At 39.5% G+C, this 19,855-nt stretch overlaps 1 protein-coding gene across 1 annotated transcript in view; it reads right to left on the bottom strand.

Moving 5' to 3' along the window:
- WDFY4 (WDFY family member 4) overlaps window positions 1-19,855 on the bottom strand; it is a 127,508-nt gene that overhangs the window by 73,243 nt on the left and 34,410 nt on the right. The window contains exons 14-28 of the mRNA XM_088169085.1: window positions 17,549-17,763; window positions 16,570-16,670; window positions 15,403-15,610; window positions 15,056-15,132; window positions 14,146-14,364; window positions 12,967-13,151; window positions 9,811-10,042; window positions 7,692-7,843; window positions 7,044-7,155; window positions 6,741-6,931; window positions 5,054-5,206; window positions 4,661-4,734; window positions 3,678-3,839; window positions 1,458-1,549; window positions 470-569 (exon numbers count right to left, since the gene is read on the bottom strand). Of these exons, the coding sequence (XP_088025211.1) occupies window positions 470-569; window positions 1,458-1,549; window positions 3,678-3,839; window positions 4,661-4,734; window positions 5,054-5,206; window positions 6,741-6,931; window positions 7,044-7,155; window positions 7,692-7,843; window positions 9,811-10,042; window positions 12,967-13,151; window positions 14,146-14,364; window positions 15,056-15,132; window positions 15,403-15,610; window positions 16,570-16,670; window positions 17,549-17,763 (2,273 nt within the window). The remainder of the gene's footprint in view (window positions 1-469; window positions 570-1,457; window positions 1,550-3,677; window positions 3,840-4,660; window positions 4,735-5,053; window positions 5,207-6,740; window positions 6,932-7,043; window positions 7,156-7,691; window positions 7,844-9,810; window positions 10,043-12,966; window positions 13,152-14,145; window positions 14,365-15,055; window positions 15,133-15,402; window positions 15,611-16,569; window positions 16,671-17,548; window positions 17,764-19,855) is intronic.

The following is a 19,855-nucleotide window of genomic DNA, read 5'->3' as shown; positions in this document are numbered from 1 at the left end:
TTTCAAGCTCAAGATGTGCTATCTAATGAAAATGCACTGTTGCAGCTCCTAGCACTATAAAATCTGCCTTCCAGTTATGAAAGGTAGAAATATTATAGCAGTATTCTTATGGTTATGATAGAGGGGTGCAAGTAATCCTACATTAGATTAACTTGATTTTCAGAGATAGATGGGATTTCTTCAACCCCATGCTATGCAGAAGAAACATCAATATCCAAGTTCCCCCTTCATCATATTTCCTGAAAACATGGGACTTTTTCCAAAATGAATATCAGATGTGTGATCAGACCACACAGCTACGTGAATGCCAGATAAATCACTGACAAAAAAACTCTCTGAATCCAGTCTGCTTTCACTTAGTATTTGTTGAAATTCAAATATTATCAGTGTGTTCAGTCCTGGTTAAGCATCAGGAAGAAGAAAAATCTGGAAGACAGGGACACTTAACTTCCTAAATGTTTCTACTTACTCAGAGGACAGGTGAAGTTTGTCTGAGCGTATTACATCTAACAGCATCTTCAGTAGCTGGTTTCGAAGACAGATTGTCTTTCCAGATGTTTGGTTTAAGGCTACAGATATCAGAAAGTAATAAAGAGCAATGAAGAGACACAACATGTTCCATTGCTTTGATGAACAATTTTGTTTGCACCAAATTAGCCCTGTAGAAGTACTTATATGAGGGGGTTTTTGCAGGGTAAAATGATGCAGACATCAAATTTTAGACATAAGGATTCCTGCTAACTTAAGAAACAACCTGTGCTGACATTGCCAAAGTCCTCATTTTAGAGTTACTTAAAACTCGTTCAGACTGCATGTTGAACAATATCCCACAGGAAGCAATCTCAGGTTAACTAAAGAGGAAAATGTAACCAGGCAATCTGGCTTGTATTGCCGAGTTGAGATGTCTGTATACAAACTACAGTTACCAGGATCTCCTTAATATGATCTGTTGTTTAGAGGTGCAATAACAATAAAGCCTTAACTGAAAGATCACAGTGAAAGGCCCAAATGACTGGATGTTCCTCCGTGTGAACCTGACAAATACATCGATATTTTAAGAGGTGCAGAGCTCCACATTATTATATTTGCTACAACTGTAAGGGTAGTAAAGTCTTCACAGAAAATACCACTGAAATTTTATTCCTTGTAACAGCCCAGCAGGTTGGTTTTGGGGCAATTTCAATTTAATGTCCTTCCTCTCTGTGTATATCTGAAATCCAGCATTGTGTTGGCTCTGGACAATGCAGCCAACATACTGCTGGTTTATTAGCAGAGAGAACAAAAGGGTCACCTCAATACAGACTGTCCCTTTCCATATGAAGAAATTTGAATTTTGCCTCATCCTGCCATAAGAGGCAGAAGCACTAATGCTGCAATTAGGGTTCATCAGGTCCTGGGGAAGGAGGGAAATACTGTAGTTACCTATTACAACACATACCCCAAAGGCAGCCCCTCACCTTCAGTGGGCCTCTCAGCCACACTATCCAGGTAAATCTGGTTTTCATCCACAGTAGAAGGTTTCAAGGTGTAAACAAGGAACAATCCAATCCTTGCAGAGGAGTAAGCAGTTGAAGTCAACAGAAAGATATTAATTTGATTACTTGGAGATTATATGCAAAGCTGAATACTGGTTAACAATGACTTAACAACCATCATTAGAAATTCTAGTCACTTCAGAAACAGGATGAAAACTTCATAAACTAGGAAGTAAATTAAAAGGCCACAGAATGTGCTGTGTTGGAAGGCATCCAGCAAGAATCACCAAAGTCCAACTCCCGGCTCCCAGCAGGTGTGACACTCCAAGAGTCACACCTGTGCTAGACTATTGTCCAAATGTTTCTTGATCTCTGTCAGCCTTGGTGTCACCACTTCCCTGGGGACCCTGTTTCAGTGCCTGACCACCCTCTGGGAGAAGAACCTTTTTCTAATGTCCAACCTAAATCTCCCCTGACAACTTCAGGCCATTCCCTCAGGTCCTGTCCCTGTCACCACAGAGCACAGATCAGTGCCTGTCCTTTCTCTTCCCCTCACAGGAAGCTGTAACTGCAGTGAGGTCTCCCCTCATCTCCTCCAGGCTGAACACACCAAGTGAACTCATGTACTCCTCATCTGGCTTCCCCTCAAGGCTCTTCACAGTCATGACCCTTCTTAAGATGCTCTCTAATAGCTTAATATCTTTCTTCTATTGTGATGACTGAAACTATCTACAAATTGAAGTAAAATACATTCTGTTATGGAAACGTTTTCTCTACTTTAAAGGTCTTTCACCAAGAGGAAAGAAATACTGAGTAAAGCACTCAGTTTATATGAAAGATTCTGAGCAGCCTGTGGCATTCCAATATCAGTGTTATCATCACTTGGTTTCCAAGCATATAGAGGAGAACAGAGAAACCTTAGCAGGTCCACTGTGAGGTGGACTGGCACCCTTTTTTCACCTGTAATTTGCTTTAACACATTATCTGGTCCTAGGGAAAGAAAGATTAACATGATATTTACACATTTAGTGAAAGTGCACAGTCTCCCCTGCCCCACAAGATATTTCTTAAGGGACAGAACACCAGTTGTTCTACAGGAATGGCCCACACAGCAATTCCCTCTAGAAGTCCAAATTTGGGACCAGCAGAAACTCCAGCTCCTTTCAGTTCTGCTGAGAGCTTGTTACAGTCTCTGCTGTCCTGGAGCCAGAAGGACAGGGATTGTCTGTCCACTCCCTCAGCACTCATGGGCCTGACAACTAATCATATTATCATGGAATAGAAAATCATGATTGTTTAACAAAAAATGTTCATTCACACTCCTTACAACACGACAGATTTGATAAAATAAATCCATTGCTCTCACCTGTCTCACCACCTATATAAAAAAAGAACAAAGTAATTCCTACAAGCCCAGGGTAGGAATATACATACAGGTAACATATATCCAGGAGCATACGTTCACAGAAGAGCTGGCCAACACCAAGTTCATGTATTAGCTTACTCCACAGTTAACTATTAGAGCTGCTCATACTCTCCAACAGAGCAAAAGGCAGAGTCCACAGATATGACACGCAACTCTGTTTCTACATTTTATTAAAAAGAGAGCTTTAGAAACAGAGCTGCCATCTGTGCAGTGCATTTCCCTAGGAATTAAGTGTCTGTAGACAGCACTATGTGGACCTTCCTCAGTTCATAGGCTACAGGCTGATAATATAATATGAAGCAGTGCTTACATTCTGTGAAGAGCAAACAAGGGTTTAAATGCTATGCTTCATGAAATCCTGACTAACGTAACTGATTGAAATTCAGGAACAAAAAGGATTGTTACTGGGATATAAGCCAAACCAATAGGATTAGGTACACAGTTCTTTGGGGCCAAATTGTCATACTGTAGTGATACTTTAGGGACAAGGCTTTAATGAAACCAAATATTAAATACATCTTTGAGTAATCCCAGTCATACCTACAGAACTGTCTGTGCCACCATTATAATAGTCATCACCCAATTCACCTTCACACAAATATAAGGTTGGAGTGAATAAAAAGTTTTTATCAGTTTTTCACCAGGGGACCCTTCAGTTGCCAAAGTTCTGGTGTTCTACTAAAGACAAGGCGAGGGAAGCTCTACTGTCGAGCTGTGTCTAACACAAGTCCAGCTCGTCTGCCATCTGAGGAAAAGCTAAAGACCTTGAAGATTACCTGAGAACATCCCTTGTGTTAAAGTATCCTTGCAAGAGATGGGACAGAATAGTGCAGGCCACAGTGATCTTGGAGCTGCTGATTTCAGGATCATTGAAAAGGAAAACAAGCTTGGGTACCATTTGCACCTGGTAGGCAATTGCAACATTCTGACATGCATCTCTGTAACAAAAGCACAGGGACTATTAAAGGCTTCTCCTGGAAATGACCAAATTTGCTGCGTTTCAGCTAAAAGGATTCTCAAGTTGCACTGATACTTTGCATTTTTGGCTTCTAATATTGTCTTTATAACATTTCAGACACTGTCAGACAAATTGAAATGTGTCAGTGATGGAGACCTGAAGACTACTTTTTGTGTACTCTTCTCTGCCCTCTCCCCCAGAAACTGCTGCATTCCAAGTTCAAAAAAAAACATTTCTGCATTTTCAAGCAGTGAGTTGATAGCAAAAAATGCTATTCCTGTAAAACTTAGCAAGGGGCACCAGACAGCTCTGTACACAGCTTTCTGCTACCAAAAAAGCAGGAATCTAGCTTTACTCATCCCTTCTGCCATGCTTTGTCTCTTTAGATACATTTAATTCCAGTCCAGATGATTAAGAATATTGATTAAAGGATTATGTTTTGATTTTAAAAGCAACTTTGGTAATAATTTTTAAATATTAAATTTAAATATTAAATATTTTTTAAAAATTATTTCATAGTCAATTCAAACACTCAGATTTCCCCTCCCCAGCAGATATTTAAACTATCATTGTACAGCAGTGATTCCATGTGAACCAAGTAACCAGATATCTTTTCCCAATGTGGCCCCAAAGTCATCTCAGGGGCTGATCAAATCACTAACTCCAGGCTTGAAGGAGCAATACAGGAATGATTCACTCCTAGAATCCACTGATTCCAGCTGGGATTAGACCCTTCAAATCCACCTCAGAGCTCCAGCTTCAGGTTACAGATGAGTTTGGCCCACAGGTTTGTGATTTTACCTGGAGGACTTCAAGATCTCCACAAGATGGGAAAGAAGAGCAAGGTCAAGATTTTCTGGTGCTTTCATCCAAAGCTGAAAGACAAAGGAAAGCAGAGGTTTTACTGCTCTGCTGAGCTGCGAGAACAGTAACTGCATCAGAGAAACAGTTAAAACTCGTTTAGGGAGGAGAACATGATAAATTTTGAGTGTTTCTGTACTGCAGCCTGCAGGCACTGGGAAGTCCCTGCTGGAGCAGGGAACTGTAGCTCCAGTTCTAGCCCTGGGGAACAGGCACAACACACAACCCCATCCCAAATCCTGGATCCAGGAGATGCTATGAACAAACCAAACATTGTATTATAAAGCCATCTTTAATACAGCCAAACCCACAGAGTAATATGAACAGTTTTACCTCAAAGTTGCAGAGAACATACTGGAATGCACTATAATTCTTGATGACAGAAGACTCAAAGCCCAGCTCAGCTGTGCCCACTAGGGAGAATATTAACTGCAAAATCCTGTTGTTTAGCAGCTGAGTCTTCCTCTTCAATAGATAGCTCAGCAACTGAAAAAGGAAGAATGAATAACTATCTGCCAAGTATAAATCTATATTTATAAACTAACACATAATATTTCTCTTTACTTCAAGACCAACATATAGTTTACTCAGATGTAGCAGTCATGCATGCATGCATGCATTTTGCATAAGCATCATGAAGAGAATGAAAATTTCAGTCCAGACATAAAATTTCATGCAGGAAGTGTAAGGATGAATTTTTGAAGGTGCTTGCCAAGTCTGTGTCATTGAACAGGAAGAAAATACATATTATGTTGAATGTAATTTTTAAAAAGCAACAGACAAATATAACTGTAAATAATCACAGTAGGTGTTCTATGCTATTCTTCATGGATGCATTCTTAATTGCTTACAAATGGTGTTAATTTAAGAAATATTAATTTTTCCCTCCCCAAATGAACAACATTTGTGAAACATTGCCAGTTTCTCGACTGAGCCTACCTTTGATTATCCAACAGTTTCCACATACTGTGAGAAGAATGTTCAGAAAGACATTACATTTTGAACAAGTTGGGAGGAATAGAAATCAATTTGAAAATACATATCAAAACACATTTATTACTTGGCTGTTAAAAGAAAAGCTTCACTCCATTGCAATATGGTGATCAGTCATATGGAGAGAACACTATTTACCAAAAAATCAAAAGGAGCAGATCATACACAATATAAAGGCAGGCACTGACCTACAAGAAAGGATTGGACAAGCAATATCTAAATAGAATAAATACATTCATATAAATTGTGATCAATTTATGAACAATTTGCATGTTGGGAAAATGGAAAGTTTATAATAAATCATTCAAGAAAATCTAATGTTAAGAGTCTTGTTTGGAACTTTCTATATTAAAGAGTCTTTGTTCCTTCAGAGTTCTCTACTTCGCCTACACAGCACAAAGTAAATGACACTAAACTGAAACTTCATACTTGAGCCTCAATCCATCCAATATTACATATATAGACTTTACATGCAACCAAAATCTTCAATCTGCATGGCTTTCAGGTTTAAAGATTAATTTGAGACGGATCTAATCAATGAAATTCAGGCAGCACTTATTTATATATCAGCACAATTCCTCATACACAGTGAAGACTGAGCCAGAGGAATTCACTGTCAGCCCCACACTGGGTGGTCTGTAAAGAGCAATCTCAGGCTGTATGAGCCAAGGGGAGGGAGAAAAGCTGCCTGAGAAGTGGTCTTCTGTGTGTAAGATCAAGTGTTTTGGTAAAAGGTGAAGAGTGACAGTCACAAATCTGCTGCACTGGCTTATTTAATTAAATCGTGTCTGATCAAAAGGCATCTGTCCCCACATTTCCTTCAGCAGATAAACTGTTACAGAGCTTCCCAGGGACGGTAAGCACAGGATATAGAGCACTATCCTGCACCCCCCTCCTAACTTACCAAGTTCCATCCACAAGTGGCTATGGCCAGGATATGTTTGGTTCATTCCCATCAGTAGATCAGGGGATAAATATCTACAAGGGAAAGACTATAACCAGAGTGAATGACCAAAAGTGTGTCTACCTGGTATCCATGGATGTGCTTCATCAGTTTTCCACTCAAGGGGCTACTGTTGAGGATGGAGTTGAGGACTTTGACAGCTGCATACATGGTGTGGTCATCACGGGCCATGGCAATGAGACCCAGGAGAATGGCAGGGCCTCCAACAAAGTTCAGGCTGGTAGCTGCTGGAGAGGACTGGAACACTCTCACCCCTAGGAAATTGCAGTGTTACTTTACCAGGAAGTTACACAGACTAAATCTATTATTGGACAGAAAAATCTCCATTCTTAAAAGAATATTAAACATTAAGACAAGTGCATTTACCATATTGGCCCACAGCAACTGACCCAATAGTCCGCAAGGAACCTGAGAGGTGTCCAGAAATATTCTTAGCTAGGAATATTGGAGTTGAACTGTCCCGAGAATTAATCCCAATCTGAAACAGATAAAAGGCATTTTTAGAAAAACTTTGGTAGTATCAGAGACACTAAAAGTAACACATGCATGCTCTAATACTTTTGATTATTTTATTACTTTTAGACTATGAAAACCATCTTTTTTCATAAAAAGTTGATTGTAAGGACAAATATTCACCCACCAACAACATCCCACAATGCCACTATTTTCACATATCCATAGAACTGGTAACAGCAAGAATAATAGAATAGCATGTGAAAAGTCCTTATGAAGGCATTAAGAAAACACAGGCTGAAAAGAATTATCATAAAACCTGAAAATTATGGCTTCCTTCCTGTTTCAAAAAATGCTTTTAACATTGTGAGCACACTGTCCAATCTATTCCTCTCCATAGGTGAAAATTAACCTATGAGTAGAACAAAGTTAAGGAATGGAAAAAGAAGTGGGGGAAAAAAATCACTGAAGGTCCATAGGCAAGACAAAGTCAGAAACTCGGCTCTAGGAAACTGATTAGAAGCCAGAGAACACTTGTTTAAGACAATGGGAAATTGTGACCTCTTTGGCAATCAGCCGACCATCCACTTCATTGTAAGAGCTCTTTATATCTTGGACTGTAGTGAGAGATGAGCACACAGCATTGATTCCAAAAGAAATCTTGTCTTCTGCCACCAGAGGTGCCATAGTATGATCACTGCACTGGTCCTCACCTAAAACAAGAAAGACTCTGAATGTCTGAAGGAACTTTGCTTGTTCAATATGCAAGACAGGAGAGAGGCAGGTGAAAAACAACTGGAGGAAACTGATGTTTAGGAAAGAATTTTACTTTGTCTTAACTATAACCAGAAAAAAGCATTCATCCTTTGCAACACAGTCCACAGCAGCTTGGATCACCAACAGTTGTGCTTGGCTGTGTCCTCTGGTCACTGCTTTGCCTTGATTCTATATCCTCTCAAAACATCTCATGAAGCTCATAAATGTCCAGAATAAACCTCTCTTTATTTCCTCACAATATAAACAAACTTTCTGGACATAGAAAACATTTCAGAGGCCTTCTGTGTTTCTGGTAACATTATTGGGGTACCCAGAGTAAAGATTTGTGTGGTAGGAGAGCAGAGGCAAAAGTTCAGAGCTTCCAAATCACATTTGGGAAGCTTCTAAAAAGTACCAGATTCAGCAGTTTATTACGAAATTTTGATATACATTTTTAAAAAGAATTTTCTATTCTTGCTCACACTTGGAAAATCTACATGTACCTTTATTAAAAAAAAAAGTCAAGTTGTATTTTTGACAATTTTATAGACTGGGAAAACAGCTGACTTAAAAAACTGTTTACTAGTGCTGGTGACGTAGCCCTTTTAGGCAAAAAATTAGTTCACACACCACAGGAAGATGAACTATAAATAAAATGCCCCAAGACTGTGTCACCATTTCCCTTCCAGCAGGACTTGGTCTTCAGACTAAGCCTCTGCACAACTGCAGCTGATTAGCAAGAAAAAATGAGATAGTGGGGTGACAGGACACAACACTGCCAAGAATTCCCATTACTGCTTGCAACAACGTCATAAATCCATTTTAAGGAAAAACAACCTGTAGTATTTGGGGGGATTGTCATAAAATTTTTTTAAAGTCAAAATTTCCATTTGCCTAAGTTCCTTTGGGTGTTTTGATGGAATAGGGAGAGTGCAGGGAAAGAGAGAGATCATTTCACAACAAGAAGGGAACATCTTAGATGCTGCTCTGTGATTTCCCTGAAACAGGGCATCACTAGAGGCAGATGGTCACAATCTGTGATTAGTACTAAATCTGGGAAGAATTATGCAGAAAACAAGCCCTTCAGACTTCATAAAGATGCAATGATTCAAAAAATCAATTCCTTTTGACTTCTACAGGTAATGTTTTTATTTCACAGCTGTACTTTGACACCATTTCTCTCTCAACAACCCCTTCACACATCTGACTTGCAGCTTTTTGTGTGTATATTGACAGCATTCTGTCTGAAGGAGTACACTCAGCCAGTCTTTTTACATTGTTTTAGGCTGGAGCATCGCCAATAAAGATTATTTTGCTCTTTTCAAATGAGAAATGACCATCCCATTTCATCCCAAGCTCTAGCACAGAGGCGAATGCACTACTTGTTGAACAAACAGTAATCAATAACTGAAATGTTTTGTCTCTCTGTTTTCTCTGTCTGTTTAATAATTGAAGCTAACAACATAGTTCAGTTAAAAAGCCTCTTCATTAAATGGAATGTAACTTACTCCCCTACCCTTCTCTCCCCTGTGCTGTCTCCTGTTCGCCAGGCATTTGCAGTTTAACTCCGTATTTCTCTTTCTGCCTTCTTTCTCCCTGTTAGCACAGTTAATGCAGGACGTCCCAGCTAAAGCTTCTGCTTTAATATTTGTGCAACAGAAATCACAATCTTGCAACTCAGGAAACGTTACCCTCTTTACTCTTCATCTCTCTCTGCTGCTTGATTCCTACCCTTCTTTCCAATTCACAGTATGTTACAAGATCCTCATGTATCTTACAACCTTGTACAACATTCAGCAATGCAGTTTTCCAGACTTTTAGAGTGACCTCTAGACACAGTTGGAACACTAATAAAAGATCATAAGAATAAAAAGAACACTGCCTTGACAAATAAATAGTGGTGGATATGAAAATTGTCACATACCTTGAAGTTGTACTGCTTGGAAATTGCTACAGTATTGAGGGCCAAGCTTAATAATAACTTCTATGGTTTCCACAGAAATGGCTTCTTCAAACAAGTGTGTAGGACCAAGGCGCCAGGTCAGGGAGGACTTGTGTTTCCAAATTCGAGGAGTAGCAATGTACCCATAGACATCAATAAAGGAAGAGGGATCCATGGAAATACAGCTACCTGGCAAAGGCTGCAGATACTGCATCTGCAACAGAGGAGGAATTCACTGAGGGGATCCAGTGCACTCAGGGTGCCCTGGGCTCTTGTCCCTGTAAGGCACTGCCTGTCACCTCTTTGCTCACTGACATCTCAGTCAGCTGTGCAACACAATTGTGCATTTTCCCACAGCAGCCCTCAGTGCTGTGCTTTGCACTGGGGGCTACAAAGGGGTTGGTGACACAGCAGAGTTTTGGCTGTTACTGAGCAGAGCTGGCAGTGCCAGCGCTGGCTCTCCAACATTCCCCCATCAAAGGGCTGGGGTGGGCAAGATCCAGGGAGGGCACACAACTAGGCCAGCTGATCCAAATTAACAGAGATATTCCATACCATTTAATGCCAACTCAGACATAAAAGCTAAGGAATGGAGCAGGGAATTCATGATTTACCATGCTTCCCTCCTATAGCAACTGCTCCGTGTGCTTAAGCCCTGCTTCCCAGGAAGTGGCTCAACAGCACTCACTGATGGGAAGCAGAGATTAACCTATTTTTTTTTCTCTTTGCTTTGCACATGAAAACTCACTTTTGCATTAAGAAACTGCCTTATCTCAACTCACAAGTAATTTTCCATCTTATTTTCTCTCCTCTGTCCAGCTGGGAAGGGGAGTGATACAGCTGCTTGGTGGGTACCTGGCATCCACCTGGCACCTACCACAACAATTATCAACTACTGTTCAGAAACTGGAATTTGAGAAATTCTATAAACAGAAGAATTTTGAATGTTTAAGCCTAATTTTTATTCTAATAATACAGTCAAAAGACTTTCAAGTATTGGCAAAGAAAAACCCTGCCTTGACTCCTGGCATATTTTTCCTTTCCTAACTTCATAATCCTGACTGTGACATTCAGAAAGACAAGTTACAGTTCACACTTTGTACTGGCATAAATGGAGAATAAGAAGTTTTTGAAGAGTGTAGATTGTCCAATTGCATCAGTAAGCTTCAGTGGAGCTAGCATTGTTTAAGAAACAGGGCCATTTATTTTTGGTACCAAAATAATGATTTAACCTCCTAAACTGAGTCTATTACTTTATTTAAGTGTAGAGAACTCTAACAGGAAGTAGTTGGAATTTGGTAGAGAGGAACTATGCTGTACATTGGGGCTTAGCCCTGTCTTTACCAATTTGCTGTTAGGATGGGACACTCCAAGCATTTACTGGTCTCTGACTACTGAGATTTAGAAAACAGGGCTGGTCAACACTGAGAGTCAGGAATTGACACTTGAGTGAATAAATATTAAACCTGATGCAACACAGTAACACACCCCACTCCAGCTCCACCAACTAAAAATAGCCTTGGGTATTGTTAACAACCTTTGTCCATTTCTAACTTCTTAGACAATCTTTTCTTCACTGTACATATCAAGATGAAGGCTGAAATTAAGTCAGTGAACCCAACACTGGGATGATCTTTTGTTTGCTAAGGTATTATTTTATCTATATGAGCTGTTTCACTGAGTGTTAAACACACTTTCTGTGAATTCTTTCTTCAGTTGCAATGTTTAGGCCTAGTTTTATTGATGACTTTCAGTCTCATTTAAAGGAAGTCAAATTAAATTAAATTTTCATTCTTGAAATGGATATTGGTCCCAAAAGGCATTTATAAGACAGATCATTTTTCTCAAGTATGGGAAAGAGAATATTTGGAATTAAACAGGTTGTGCTTACAGGGGAAGAATAAAACACACAAGTGAGCTTTGCATGTGCTGAGATTGAATTGAAATATGGGAGCAAAAAGGAAGAGACCAAGGTTACAAGTTTCAATTCATAAAAGGATTCTACTCAAAAACCAAAAATCCACTACACCAACCAGAGATATAATAGAAATAACAGGTTGCCATTTCTACACTGTATTCAGAATCCAAAAATCAGATCTCTGATATAGTATGAGATTAACTGCAAAACCAGGAGCATGATGATATTAATAATAGAAACCAGGGGCTATTCTCATTTATCTTGTAGATTATGAGCCCTTCAGGTGCATTTGGATTACTTTTGCCTATTATTTCATGCAACCTGAGAACTGACTGCTCTGTGACAAAAATCACAAGAAATTGCAAATTAGAGGAAACACCAGTACACCAATATTAGCAATGAACTTATGAATTGATATCATCTCACACACTGAACAACTAACCCAGAGGAACACCTATATGTTCTGGAGAGCTTAGTGTGCTAAGTGAGGAAAAAGACCACTGACTGATTGTTCAAAGGGTGTAAGAGAAAGAGGACAGTTTGAAACATGATCAAATGAGATGCCTGAGGAAATTCCTCCCACCTCTGCATTCTTGCAAAGAGCTGGCCAGTCACAGCAGTTTATTTCTCTGTGACCTTTCCACTTTTCAAGAGCTTTCTTCAAAAGAAAGAGACTCTCTGTGGAACTCATCACCTTTGCAGGTTTTAGCTCAAATCCAAGTCATCCTTGATTTAGGGCTCTCTAGTCCCACCTTCATGTGAAGTACATTTTGTAGCTGGCAACTTCTGCAGATCTTGGGCTTAAACTGATAAATCCTCTGAATCACTAGTAAACCCATAACATTTTGACCTAAAGGTAAAACTGAATTTCAGCAACATAACACTGAGCTACCTGCAGCCTAGCTATCCCTGACTCTAGAGGAGAATCACCACACAAATTGCCCTGGTTACCTACATGCTGAAGGGGGACAGGAGAACTAGTTCAAAGCATCAGTATAAGCAGAGAACAAACTTCTGAAAAGCAGCACAAGTACACCCTGTTTTGTACAGATTTCTGACTCCACTCACACCCAGCACAGTGGCAGGTGTTACATGTGTAAATCACCATGCTTGGAGTTTTCTCAGAATAATACTGAAAGTCATGATAGATGCATTGGGAGGTGAAAATGAAACACAAGGCAAGACAAAAGTCAGGCACAAGATCTATGCAGAGCCTTTACCTTTGCAGAGCCAAGCTTCTGACCATTTATATAAGCTGACACAATGCAGTTCTTCTTTGCTTCCTTAGCAACTGTCACTGTGAGATGATGCCATTGGCCAGTGATCAGAAGTTTACCACAGCCAAACTGGACTTGCCTTGGAAATGGGGAGGGATTTAGGACCTCACCCTCAGGTTCCATGATATCTGTAACAGCAAAAACAGGGATAAGCAAACAAAGTTTATCATCTTCACCTGCCTCTGGAACACAACTTTCAAATGTGACTGAAAGAACATGACACTCTGTGGGGACAATGTGATTTGATGCTGTTATGTCTAATGTCTTTAAAACACTGCCCAAGGTCTGTTATAAGGACCTACAATTTGCACAGCTCTCAAGATCCCTCCAGCACCCTGTGCCACTCTCTCAAATAACACCTGCCATCTGCCTTGATGCTGTGAAACTACCCTGAACTAGGACAAACCCAACATATCCAATAAGAGAACCCCTCAGTGTATTTACAGAGTTAGTTGACACAGAGAAAAAATTCCTAGCAAATCCATGAGATGATAAAAGTTTCTATATTAATTTGTAGCTTTTATGAAAAAAGGCAAGCTAGAACTTTCATCATTATCTAAAGCAATCAAACCACTCACACAATGTCAGCTGTGCATAAAAACGTCCCAGCTACTATTCCCACTCCATTTCCAACCTCCTCTGGAATATTCAAGTAGTACCTACTTGAATATTTGAAGTACCTACTCTACTCAAAAAGGAAAAGGGCATAAATATCAACAGGGAACAATATTAACAGACTGGCATAATAGAAAACATTCTGAATGCAAGGAGAGGAAATTAGTTATTTCAATAGGGAGCTAGATCACTCCCCAAATCCTCAGTCCTATTCTCCAAACCTTGGTGTCACACAGAACAGACTGTTCAAGCCCAGTCTCCACAACTGCACACCACAATATAAGTGACACTCAAAATTTTTCCATTGAATATTGCAGTAATTCACAATGCCTACAGCAAACTTAAAAATGAAACATGGGCAAAAATTACAATCACAACTAGATTCAAGAAGAAAACTGCAGCGAAATCTCAATATCCTGGGTACTTCAAAGAAGAGGAAATTTCTTAATGAAAAATTCCAGATAACAAGAGGACACAGCACTTCAGCTTGAGTGAAAAGAGCCTTACCAAGTGGCTGGAATTCCACTTCTTCTGTAGAAATGACCAAAGAATGGTCCTGTGGGAAGAAGCTTACAGAAAAGCAAACAAATTCTTGCTCTGTCCTTGACATGTGTCTCACAATGGTAAGGAAGCGGAGTGGGTGGCTGCTGTGCACCAAACCGAACTTACTAACCAGGAACCAGCAGGAGAGCGTCAGGCCACTTGAGGGAGGGAACGTTCTGCTCCCTGCAGACAGGAACAAAAAAGCATTAAGGAAATTGCTTTCCTTGTTCAGCCATTAGAAAACTGCTTTGTGTTTCATTCCTCCATACCATGGAAGAACCAACATTAGATTATGGGGTTTAATTTCTATTCTGTTGGATTTCATAACCAGTATTCAATATCACAGGGATTGCACATATGAGTCTGTGCACACGTATAAATGACCTAAAGCTGACTGATGAGAAATGACCACTAGATCTCCATGCTATGGAGCAGATGAATTAGCAATCTCCAAGCCAGAAACAAGTTCTCAAATTTCACAAAAATTCAGGAAGAAAAAGGTACAGCCTTTTCCCAGTCCACCCAATAGAGGATTTTGTTGTACAGGAGAATCCCATTAAGTGACAGTTCCTATTCCATCCATAGGAGATTACCCTAAAATCTACTGCCTCTTACTTGTTAAGACTGTTTTCTTAGAAACCTGCTTTAAATTTGCATTGCCAATATTAATTCATCGCACTATGAAGCTGCACCCAATTCCCCATTTTGCTGAGCAGTGCAAGTTATACAGTTCAGAGCTGGAATGGAACACAGAGAAAGAAATGTTTTGAAATGTACAGCTTATATGCTGCCCTTTCTTACAGCTGTTGAATGCTTTCATTTGGGCTGGGAAGTCAGTGCTCCCAGCAAGCTGTAGGTGAATCAAAGTGCTTACCCATGCCAGTCCCTCCTGAGACAGATTGGTCTGCACTGGATCCCATGACAGTGGCCAGGGTAGGGAGGTATAAACACCTATACAAAAGCAAGCAAGAACCTGTCATCAGAAACAAAATCATCCCCGAGGGTCACCAGTGACTTCTGGCATTGCAGAATCATGGCAGCAAGGCAGAGAGTGGGCTGTCAGCAATAAGGCAGTAACAAAATATGTTGGGAATATTGCTGCATGGAAGGCAGCCATAGGGTACATAGATTAAGATGAAGAGAGAAGTGAATAGTTCCTGTGCTCAGAGTAAGGGCTTGGAGACCCCAGAGCAGCTAAAATAAAAGCAACAGCAGCAATACCCATAGCCTTCCATGGACATGTCAAACTCCACAAACGATGGAGCTAAAGCAGTGCTGTGCAGCTGGAAGTTCCGAGGTGATGTCATGGAGATGAGGCTCATGGCAGTCTGGAGTGCCAGTGCAGATCCCTTAGACAGACAAGGAGAGGTCCTGGCAGGCACAACAGTCTGAGGATCAAATTTACTGTCCACCACACTCTCTTCTGAACCTGAAAGAAGAACACAGCCCCTAACCAGATCAATGTCTGCAAGTCTTTTTCCAGTCACAGGTATTGCTCATTTTCTATGCACCCCTGCTCAGAACAGCACTCCATGCTCTTGAGATAACACATCCTCAGCAACCTACAGAAGTCCTACAGCAGTACAAAAAAATCTTGCACTGAAGGCACTTGAAAATGGGAGGCTGTCAGGAGAGCCATAGCCATATTTTCTTCCCACACATCCTCAGTGTTCCAGAACTCACCCTACTAAAAAATGTCCTCAGCCCATTGGTTTCATTTTTCATACACAAAGACCATTCATTCAACTCTGCTGTAACAGAATAGTCATAAGCAACATATGGGAGAGGATTTGAAGAATGACTGAAAAGAATATAGGACCAAAGTACAGATCATACTGTATCAGGTGTCTCAGGCATGAGACTTGTTTAAGCACCAAATACTACTATACTGCAGCCTCTCATCTATAAAGTACATTAGAACAGAGAAACAACTCAGATGGAAAATAGCCTGCATAAACAAGGTAGATTACTAGGATATCCTAGGGACTACAAAAAGCAGTGCTCTTCATTCTCATCCTTATTCTATTTCTATCTATAAATTACAGGAAAAAATATGCTGCAAAAAAAGGAGACACTCCCCTTGGTTCATAGAACATTTGTATTTTTATAAACCATGTGCATGTCTGATCCAGCAAAATCTGAGTCTATACTCAGCATCTAACTTGAGTAAAGATATTATAATTTGATCTCTTCTGGCCATTAGATCAGCTCTCAGTGTTGGCCAAATACCACCCAATCTGGGGAATACCCAGTGAAAATCTTCTAGGCATACTCCACCTTCACAGTGACTGTCTTGGAGCAACCTATTCAAGAGCAGTTTCCTGTCTTTTCAGAGCCATCTCTAACTCAGCCACTGTATCAGCCACAGGCTGTTCATTGTGTGCTCACCTGCATTAGCTGATTCACTCCCCTGACGTGAAAGGACCTTGTTCTTGTTTACACTGGGCCTAGAAGGTAGCAATGGAGAACCTCCCAACCACAGAAATTGCCTAACATGAAAAAAAAAAAAAAAAAAAGAAGCAATTTTAAAAAAGGAAAACGAGCCAAACACTTGTGGACTTGTGGAGTCACAGCAACCATGAAAATAGAGCTTAGAGTTCTTGAGAAAATTTTTTTTATCGAACACCAAATTTTAAAGACATCCCAAATAGAACAGAAGAAATATTTTCCATTGTAGCAGCACAAATATTTTGCTTGCTTTACATTTCTTTTCAAGGTTTTCCTGTTGAAAAAAATTGAAATATTTCTTTTCTTCATCAACATTTTTGAATAGCCCTAAGTTTTCAGAAAAAAAAAATTCTATGGCTTGTGGTTTTTTATTGAGCTCTTTTTTAGAAATCCTATTCCATATTTGAGTGAAAGAAATATAGTCTTCCAGTGAATATTTAAATTCATCTGCACTCTGGTTAGGTACTGTAATGTCTAGCACCTGTTAGCATTAATGAGGAAAGTGCAATCTCAAACTGGAAACAGTGACTGAGGAAGAAGACCACACTTTTTATTTTTGCACCTGTCATTGACATGGATCTGAGACATGAGAAAGTCATTTTTACTCTGCAGAAATTAGCTTCTCCATATAAATACCAGGAGAGAATAACCCTGGTTGTTTTGCAATGACTTAATTAGTTCATTCTTAAATGGCTTTGCAACCCCTGCAGAGATGAAGCAGCAGAACCCATACCATCTTCAGGAGTCATTTAAGCATATATCCTGCAATCAATGACAAAGGAGGATTAACTGGGACTTGAAAGAAAAGGCTGAGTCTTACTGAATTAGAGCACTTCATGAAGCATCTAATTATTTTATGAACTTTGCCAAAAAATGGCACCACTAAAGCAAATTGCTTCCATTAGATACAATCTTATACCTTAACACATGTGGCTCAACAGCCTGTGATGCAAGCTTCTCAAACACCCTAGTGAGGGGCAGATGCAGGGGATGGCTCTCACTGCAGAAAGCATCCTGGCAGGAGGTGATGATTGTGCTCAGCAGGCCAGACTCACACATCACCTGACGACTCTTCTCTGACTTCACCAAGGACTGGATATGATCAACCAGAGCACACTGCATTTCCTGGGAAAGCTGAAATGGACACGGAAATAAAGTCAGAGAGCTGCAACTAAACTGTATAGGGCAACTGATTTATTCTATTTTAATTTGTTTTTCAGTTGTCAAATCCCTGAGTGTAAACATCTGGTCCAGAAAAGAAGCCCCTAAGGCAAGAGGCTCAAGCAGAACTGCATGGCTGTTCTATCAAGCTCTGCACTAAAACACTGTGCATATATTCATCTGAGCAGCTGCCTGGCCATCCACAGCTCAGCTTTCCTGCCTTGACTCTATGGTAGTCACTGTGTCAGTGAAGGAAGAAAATAATCAGCTGTTATTCAAAAACAAGGGACCACCACCAAGGGCAGGTTATTATGCATAAGCTCCAAGACCAACACAAGAACTCAGAATATATTTAACATTAAGCCTGTGGAAAGCCATACTACATACATACATGATCTACTACATACATACATGATCTACTCTTCATTCTAAAAACACTGTTCTTAAACAAAACAGTATCAATTTGTGTCATGAAACAATTTTAAACACTTCTCTATATGTTTTGCTGAATTGAAGCTTTGCTTCATTATTGCTTCTTAAAGTCTCTCAATTCTCATAAGTTATCTTTAGAGTAATTTGTTCCCAATTAGGAATGCATTGTACCCCATTGACCTAACTAGATTTCATGTAAAAGTAACTGGATCATATATTTAAGCACAAATCTTACAAAGATGAATTATTCCTTATTTCCAAGAGATTTCAAGCTTTCTCACATGCTCTTCTAGGAAACAGGTATGCAAACTTTTAAAGAAAAGGACAATAATGGTGACAGACATGCAAATGAGGGCAATGGGATTTGATTTTATAACATGAATGAGAAGTAACTGGATTCAGAATAAGCTTGTTAAGTGCAAAGAGGAATTGAGCTCTTTTGCTCAATTTTTCTCCCATACAAAGCCAATACAGGACAACTTCAAAGTCAACAAACGACTTGTTTTCAAAGTGTCCCCAACTGCAACACTTAGAAAACAATACATCCATTGCAACATACATATTGTTTTTGCAAACTCAACTAGCATTTGTCCCGTCTGAAGGGTGAGTTCTTTGGATAACATTTTCTTCTGTCTGAAGGATTATTCATTGCCAGGGACATACATTTCACTGTGCATTGCATTGCACATAGAGAGCATCCACCAGACTAAACTACACTATTGCAGCGTTTCAAAGTCTCACTTAAAACTTTTTATAATCTTTTAATTAATATTTTACTCCATTTGTAACTATATGCAGGAAGGTATGTGTCAATCCCTAATCACTAAACAGAGAATGACACAGGTCTTGACTAAGTGAAGCAACTGGTTTATTCCAAAATAAATTCAATAAAAGCATAATGGTGTACAAAAAGATTGATTGTTTTCATTATCCTAGCAGCTCTGTCAATACCAATATTGCCCTGTTTGAAATAAAATGAGCTGTTTTCATGGATCTTTGTTCCAGTAAAATGAGATTTTTGTGGAAATATTAAAAGTGGCCAGGAAACCATGCTGTGTATTTCTGTATGCATGGATTGATTTTCTTAACACTTATTACTTGCACTGTGAATCAGAATATTGAAGGTGCAATTAGAGTGTGGCTGAGCTCTGCCTCAGATTAGAGTTTTAAGGGCAAATGTCACCTAGCAATTTACCCAATCTGCTTAAGTAGTTCCCAGATTCTTTCTCCTAAGAGCCCATAGTTTCAAAACTTGGTAGCTGAATTTAATTCACTGTTATTCATCTCAAAGATTATCATGTTATATTCAAGATAAGCAGAAATGATGAACTTTTGTCACTGTGCATTCACTTCAAAAGGATGCTATTTCCTTAGATTGAAGAACAATATAACAATAATTATGTGTGCAGAAATACTTGAAAATTTTCACTTTTTTAGCATCTACAGGGAGAACAAATCATTTAGCTTAAATTTAAAACAGGGATAAGGGTCTTTTTAAAAGGTGCACAATCTTTCTTGATGGACAATGTTTTACTTTCACAGCAGTAACTATGACAGCAGCTCATCAAACAAGAGACATGGATGAACACAAAAAGGAAAAAATCCAGCTGTAGAAGCAATAGTATTATTTAGT

The sequence above is a fragment of the Sturnus vulgaris genome, chromosome 8 (assembly GCF_052056855.1).
Source record: "Sturnus vulgaris isolate bStuVul1 chromosome 8, bStuVul1.hap1, whole genome shotgun sequence".
Classification (NCBI taxonomy): domain Eukaryota; kingdom Metazoa; phylum Chordata; class Aves; order Passeriformes; family Sturnidae; genus Sturnus; species Sturnus vulgaris.
This window is presented reverse-complemented; position numbering and strand designations above follow the sequence as displayed.